Genomic DNA, 8101 nt, shown 5'->3' with positions numbered 1-8101 from the left:
CATCTCCCTTTCCCTGCTTAGACCCCAGTGAACAAGCCCCCCGGACTGAACTGTTCCTGTTAATTTCCTGTGCTTTGTCTTAAATAAAACTCCTTGGACTTTTACCAGTGCCTCTGTGAGTGTTCTGCATCTTGGGCTTTAACTAAAGAAAACCCATCATGACATTAGGAGCATTTTTTATTATTTTTTTAACCCACCAAAATAAAAGTACGGTATGCATCAGTTTTTGTCTGTCCTGCATTGATAGAAAACCATCTATGTTATTTTTAGGTGGTGGGGACAGTTATTTCTTAATATACTTAATGTAGATAAAACTAAGGTCATAGGCGGAGAGGCAGGGATCTGTGTTTTCTCAGATTCCTACTTTTAAAATAACATGAAGTTGTTTCTCTCTGCTCTAAATAACCTGAAACAATTTAAGATATAAGATAATCCAGATGATCCAATGTGATGCAATCTAAAAAATGTTATTTTTCATTTCAATGTATTTGTCTAGATTATCCTACTTTGCTAAGGAACAAAATGGCATATTTTCTTCATTATTCCCCTTCACATACTGTTTAAAGTAATGATATTTTTTCACTGAAATCTTGTTTTATTGTATTATTTTTAATCTATGCTCCTCTCTGTCTTGCATCTTAGATTAGCCGTCACCTGATTCTGAAGTTCTTCACTTTACTTTCCCATAAGTCCTTAATTATTTATAGATATGAAATACTGTCAACACAGCTTTGACATTTTTACTCTTGGGCTTTAGTAATGAGCTTGGCTTAAGATCTGAGTCATTCCACGAATGACTTTAGCAGACTTCTTTTTAATGTAGAGCTCTTTAATCTCTTACATGAAAGTGATCTTATCTCTTCTTTAACTGATTTTCCTGTAAGGCTTGGGAAAGACACCACTGTTTTCTTAAAGTTCTCTTAAATTTAATCATTTAGGCAATTAAATATGAAAAAAAAAACTTAAAAAAATGTTAGTGTTGGACTAATTAGGTCACTTTTTCAGATATCTTGTCTCAGTAAATAGTCACAGACGACAAAAGATGGTTTTACATAAGAGAAACCTACCTGTCTTGATTCGGCGAACCTTAACAAAGCGTAGGGGGTATGCCACCGCCAGGTACCTGTCCAGAGATATACAGCACAGGAAGGCGATGCTGACGTAAATATTTGTGTAGAAAATAAAGCCGAACAGCTTGCAGCTCTCTTGTCCATGAATCCAGTGATCGTGCTGCAGGAAGTAGTCGATCCATAGAGGGAGAGTGATGATGTAGAGGAGGTCGGCCACCGACAGGTTGATTAGGTAGATGCCAAGCTCGTTGCGCTGACGTACCTTAAGAAAAACAAGGAACAGATTTAAAAAGTCATAATGATAGATGGATAGTTATACATTAAACAACTATTTATAAGTAAGCTTTGATATCGATGGCTATTATGCGTAAGTAAAGCAGATTTAATTAGAGGACGAATTGTAAATTTGCACCAGGTCTAGCTGGATTTTATAGCTGATTTCTTTTATAGCTTTTGAAGAAATGTGCATTTGACTGAGCCTCAGACTGGAAGAACATGAGAAGAGTGGTGAGAACAGCAGAGAGGATCATCGGGGCTCCTCTTAACGCCATTAAAGTCATAGGGAAGCGGCTGTTACATTTACGAATTCTCCCGAGTGGTGCACGACTTTACATGAGTGAATAATGTGAATGTGATTGGTTGTTTATCAATAGGGTGGGATAGTTGTTGCGGAGGATTCGCAAGCAAGTTTGGTTGTGGCCATTTGTCGGAAGCATCTTCCTAACCAGTTAGCAACTTAGTGCTAGTAGGTTCCCAATAGGAAATTACATTGGGACCAAGTAGCACTTAGAGGCGACACTTTCAAGGAATGCCGGAGGTCGTAGATGAGTATCCTCCGTCAAACATTTTTTTTTAGAGGAGGAAAGTGGGGACAAAGTTGTTGTGGAAGAGGACGCCAGGGCGGCCGAAGCTTGGTTTGGTGTAGAAGGCTTACAGCCGTACATGTTTGAGCCCTTGCCTCGCAACGCTGCCAGTTCTGTTAGCTCTACGCCTGCCGAAGACACAGACGTCCATCCCTGTGAACACTGGGACGGAACTCAATGATTAATTTAATTATTCTTATTTCTTATTTCAACCGTTGCGTATATTAGCTGAAACAAATGAATGAAGATGCTATGACCGAAACAAAATTTGATTAACAGATGATATATGATTGGCTGAATTTAGGTGTACAAGCTGACGTATGACTAACTGGCCTGCATAAAATAACGGGGGAAAAAAACAGATTTTAAGACTGAAATTTTCTAACTTTTGGGACAATATCATCTGATAAAAATGTTTAAGCCAGAATGAATTGACATTTAAATATGACTTCCCTTTAAAAACATTTCATCCCAGCACTGTGTGTTCAGAAAACCATAACATCATCACTGACGACTCACACTTCCACCATGGACTGTTCTCCCTGCAGAAGAAGCTTTGCCGAATTCAATGCAAGTCCAGCAGATTCTGTAACAGCTTTTTCCTCGCTGACATCAGACTACTAAACTGTTGAACACTAAACTGTACTCTGCATCTCACTTAAAAAATATACATATTTTCACTACCAACATGGCTGATTTTTTTAATAATCCCTTTAAATAGAACACAACTTAATGTTCTACTGCATTTTGCATCATATTTATTTATTCTCCACTGCTCTGAACCTTTCCATATGCCTTTTGCACCGTGATTTTTAAATGGGATTCCTTTTCTCCTACACTCTTTACATTCTGATCACTGCTACACTTTATAAACAGTAATGTTCATTTCACTGTTTCACTGTTGTAAGCTGCATGCATCAAACTGCTGCTTTGTCTTAATCAATTAATAGTGAAATCACTTCATTCTTGCATTAACAAATTGTTGTAATTGAAAATCGACAGCAGCTAAACTTGGGAAATCTTTGGTTAAACTCTTCCACAAAGAAATGCTCCATATGGTTTCTGAGATTTTAATTTTGAACAACTTTCTTCAAACACAACAAGATTTCCACCCGGTTGATGACTGGCTTTCTACAAAGCTGACACGGCCAAGTATGTGTCCCTACAACAGCTATAGGCTCCGACATACTTGCAAGGTCTGCGCACATATTGTGATGACCTTTAGACATATTTTATACTTCTTGGGCCAAGTTCCTTTATTTCCCACACTGCTATTCAATTCAGTTTATTTATATAGCACCATTTCACAACACATGTAATCTCAAGACACTTTACGATTTTAGCAGATTATTCAGTCAAATTTATTCAAAGTTTTCTATCTAAGGAAAACCAGTTGATTGCATCGACTCGTGGACTCGAAGGTAATCTCTCACACTGAGAATGTTTGTAGCAACAGTGGAGAGGAAAAACTCCTTTGTAACAGGAAGAAACCTCCAGCAGAACCAGGCTGCTATGGCATTATCAACGGAGTTTGTCTTCTAGATTAGTAAACTAAAACAAAGTTGTTATATGAGACCATTAAGCAAGACTAGAGACATAGGGGGTTAATGCAACATGCCAGCAGAGGACGTGAAGGTGGTGGACAGATACTTTGATTGTTTTTGAATGGACGTTGGCAATTCTGATGAGTTAGTTTCATGCCGTGTGCCATTTCTTCTCCATCAAAACACCCATAGTAAACCTTTCAAGGCACATGGAGAATGAATAGTAATGGGTGCTCAGGGGCCATTTCCGTCATTTTGCTTCAGCTAAAATATTATTAAAACCTTTAAAGGGTCATAGAATGTAAAACCGTCATAGATGAATATCTTTAGTTCAGTGGGTGAAATGGACGTACAGAGAAGCTTAAACCCTCCTAACTCTGCAAATCTCCTCCTTTCTCTGCAAATATCAAAATTCTAAACTTCCACCATTAAACAGGTGAATCCAAATGAAAGCCCAAATTGACCTCAACTCGGGGATGTTGCTTTTTTTGGTTCTGGCCTGTACTTTTGTCACGCCCCGAAATTGACATACAGACCAGCCCATTGGTTCACTGGCCCAAGAACATGAATAGAGGTAGATGTAAGACACCAGTTTAGCTGTTTAGCCTACAGTTGGGTTTATTTCTACAAGAATTACAAAGCAGGCAGTTTCTCTATTGAAAATGAGGCAGAACCAGAGGTGTAAATGCAGAGTTGCAGGCTGCACGGAGAAAGTGAAAAATTTTCACAGTCTTCCCTAGAATCCGAAGACTCGACAGGCATGGATTTTTTGTGTCTATCAGAAGAACCCTCTAAGCATTTTACCGAAGACAGCTTTCAAAATCTTGGACAGTTAAAAGCAGGATTTGCTAAACTTCTTTTACTGAAACTAGGNTTGTAGCAACAGTGGAGAGGAAAAACTCCTTTGTAACAGGAAGAAACCTCCAGCAGAACCAGGCTGCTATGGCATTATCAACGGAGTTTGTCTTCTAGATTAGTAAACTAAAACAAAGTTGTTATATGAGACCATTAAGCAAGACTAGAGACATAGGGGGTTAATGCAACATGCCAGCAGAGGACGTGAAGGTGGTGGACAGATACTTTGATTGTTTTTGAATGGACGTTGGCAATTCTGATGAGTTAGTTTCATGCCGTGTGCCATTTCTTCTCCATCAAAACACCCATAGTAAACCTTTCAAGGCACATGGAGAATGAATAGTAATGGGTGCTCAGGGGCCATTTCCGTCATTTTGCTTCAGCTAAAATATTATTAAAACCTTTAAAGGGTCATAGAATGTAAAACCGTCATAGATGAATATCTTTAGTTCAGTGGGTGAAATGGACGTACAGAGAAGCTTAAACCCTCCTAACTCTGCAAATCTCCTCCTTTCTCTGCAAATATCAAAATTCTAAACTTCCACCATTAAACAGGTGAATCCAAATGAAAGCCCAAATTGACCTCAACTCGGGGATGTTGCTTTTTTTGGTTCAGGCCTGTACTTTTGTCACGCACCGAAATTGACATACAGACCAGCCCATTGGTTCACTGGCCCAAGAACATGAATAGAGGTAGATGTAAGACACCAGTTTAGCTGAGAAAGTGAAAAATGTTCACAGTCTTCCCTAGAATCCGAAGGCATGGATTTTTTGTGTCTATCAGAAGAACCCTCTAAGCATTTTACCGAAGACAGCTTTCAAAATCTTGGACAGTTAAAAGCAGGATTTGCTAAACTTCTTTTACTGAAACTAGGGGCTGTTACACCCGTAAGGCCATCACAAAGGCGGCCGCCGTTGTCGGGTCAGGTTTGGTCGCTTCGTCCCCTGCTGGCTCCCTCCCCCTGTCCGCCGGAGTTCCCAGACCAGCCTCGGAGCTCACTGCTCGGTTCTGCTGCACTGTAGTCTACAAAAACTCAGACAATTTTGAAATTCCCCCTAGACATTTTTTTAGGTATGAAAAGTAGGAAATGTCCGGGAAAAAGAGGACGTCTTGTCACTCTACCATATCAACAATCGCAATGTTTCAGTGAGTGAGTGATTGTTGCTATGATGCGTCTTTGCTCAGCAGCTTTGCTCGTTGTAAACCAACCAATCAGCCCTCAGCTCATCTAAATATTCATGAGCATACCATAAAAGGAAGAAAACCTGTTGTTTCATTCAAGGGCTTTTTACCAGGCTTGCATTAGGGCTCATAGAACAGCAAATATGCTATTTTCAGCCCAACCAATGTTACACACCCTATTCAGAGACCTTAAGGACCAGCACCAAATACCCTATAGAATCATTCTATCACCCCTTAAAGGATTTTACAGAGTTCGTCTATAGTTTTAAAAATATTTAGCATGTTCCTGATCAATTTCTGTTTTGCTAGTGTTGGATTAAAGCAATACCAAATATGCAGATTAGGTGATGACTTCATTTAGTGACTTCTAGCTATTTTTAGAAAAGCCAATAGAAACTTTCCTTTTCTAAAGAGTAACAGTGACCTCAGTCGTGAGATTTAATTATTTCTTCCCATGCGTTAACTCTGATCCTATCATACTGCATAGTGATACTAAAGCCACGGTTACACGCTCACCTTCTGCTGATTGGCATAGCAACTAAACATCATGCTAAATTCAGCATCAGTCCTGATGTCAATAATCATTCGATCACACCGCCAATGGGTGTTTGTGCTCTTAATCTGTATTTGAATTACTTATGACGCACATTAAGACCAAACGTATCTTCTTCAACCTTATTTGATGCAATTTTGGCATGTGGTAACTGATAGCTATTTTTCTTTTCCTTTTCTGTTGATTAGTTCCAACACATCTGAAGATAACAGCCATATGTTTGCTTTTAAAGAAAGCTACAGGCCCAGAGGAATGCAATAACTGCGGAAGGTTTCTGATTAAGGGTTAGTACAGTAGAATGATTATGATCATTATGTGATGCTCTCACAGTCAGCCTCACATATGGTAATAAATGTGTTCCACATATTGAAAATAAAGACAAACAAAAATCTGAACAGATGAAAAGTCAATAAGAGTTGGTCTGGCTGCTGCCAAAGCAAACTAACAGTCTGTGGGAAATAAAATCCTGGAAATGTTTGATGCTGTATGTAAAAATACCCCCCAGGCTCTAACTTTATCCAGCAGGCAGTGTCAGATGTGTTACTTGGAAGTTAAATGTAGCTGAAAAGCATCAGTGCATGTAACTCTTCAGTAAGCTTTGTCTATTTCTGAACTGTTTACAGTGCTAACTTCCTGTAGGGCTGATGCTGCTGGTTTGTCAGGTGGATTTCTGAACCTAACTGGGAACAGGATTGAGTTGGAATATTAATTATCCATCTGGACAATTTGTTCTTCTAATTATACAGGGTACTATACAATGTCAATGAGTATTTTCAGGTACCTTCTATTTCTTTTTTTTAAATTTGGGATCAATAAATGAATGTATGATTGATTGATCTTATTGATCGTCTAACAGAACATTTCTTACATATTATTAGTTTATTTAATAGGCATAAAAGAGATGGAGATTAATAGGTTTGGCAATTCAGTTTCAATGGTTGTTCTGCAACATGAAAGACTTGGAAACCATTGCAAGGTCCTCTTCCATGATGCTTTGACCAGAGATGCTGACTTCAGTGGTTTGGTTCAAGTTTGGGGATAAAAACAACCAGGAAAAAAACTTTACAGACAGATAAAAAATGTAGAGCTGCTCAGTACAGTACAGTGGCACAGTACACTGGTACAGTGAGTTGCACTGCTGCCTTGCAGCCAGAAGGTTTTGGGTTCGATTCCCGGCCCGGAGTCTTTCTGCATAGAGTTTGCATGTTCTCCCTGAGCATGTGTGGGTTCTTCTCAGGTATTCCGGCTTCCTCCCACAGTCCAAAAGCATGATTGTTAGGTCAATCGGCTTCTCTAAATTCTCCTCAGGTTTGAGTGTGTGTGTTATTGGTTGTTTGTCCTGTTGGTCTCTGTGTTGGCCTGAGATGCATTGGCGATCTGTCCAGGGTGTACCCCGCCTCTCCCGTAGACAGATGGAGATAGGCACCAGCACCCCTCGTGATCCCAGCTGGGATATAGCGTGACGGAAAATGGATGGATAAAAAATTTATATGTTGATAGGACTTTGTTTGAACTGTTCATAGCATAGATTTATCATTGTAGCTAATTGTTCAACAAGTAAGCAATTTTTATTATCATTACACTATCACAAGTACAAAGCAACCAAATTAACTCTCTGCATTTAACCCATCCCCTAAGGGGACGGCCTTGGGCTCCCCGGGCGCCCTGGGGAGCAATCAGGGTTTAAGGGTCTTGCTCAGAGACCCAGAGTGGGAGTCAGGCTCAAACTCAGAACCTCTGGATTCCAAGCTCAATGCCCTAACCTCTACACTGGAAAAACGATCTAGAAAAAAGTAAAATATTTCTTAAATTAAGCATATTTACCCTTATTTTGAGTATGTAAATGAGGTAGTTTGCCAATGGAATGAGACTTTTTAGTTTTAAAATAAGATAATTAGATAATATTCACTTTAAATAAGACAATGCAGTTGTGTTTTCTTATTTTAAGTGTAAATTGTCTTGTTCCATTGGCAAAATGTATCTTTTACGTCCTCAATCCAAGAACAAATGCACTTATTTGAAGAATAAATTAC

At 39.1% G+C, this 8101-nt stretch overlaps 1 protein-coding gene across 1 annotated transcript in view; it reads right to left on the bottom strand.

Moving 5' to 3' along the window:
• The window catches only part of LOC107097062 (G-protein coupled receptor 4-like), a 15520-nt gene that overhangs the window by 5746 nt on the left and 1673 nt on the right, over nucleotides 1-8101 (bottom strand). Inside the window, exon 2 of the mRNA XM_015394040.1 lies at nucleotides 1068-1332. Within this exon, the coding sequence (XP_015249526.1) occupies nucleotides 1068-1332 (265 nt within the window). The remainder of the gene's footprint in view (nucleotides 1-1067; nucleotides 1333-8101) is intronic.

This window comes from Cyprinodon variegatus, unplaced genomic scaffold (genome assembly GCF_000732505.1).
Source record: "Cyprinodon variegatus isolate N-32 unplaced genomic scaffold, C_variegatus-1.0 Scaffold668, whole genome shotgun sequence".
In the NCBI taxonomy this organism is placed as follows: domain Eukaryota; kingdom Metazoa; phylum Chordata; class Actinopteri; order Cyprinodontiformes; family Cyprinodontidae; genus Cyprinodon; species Cyprinodon variegatus.
The sequence above is the reverse complement of the archived record's forward strand: the minus strand, read 5'-3'. Positions and strand labels throughout refer to the sequence as shown.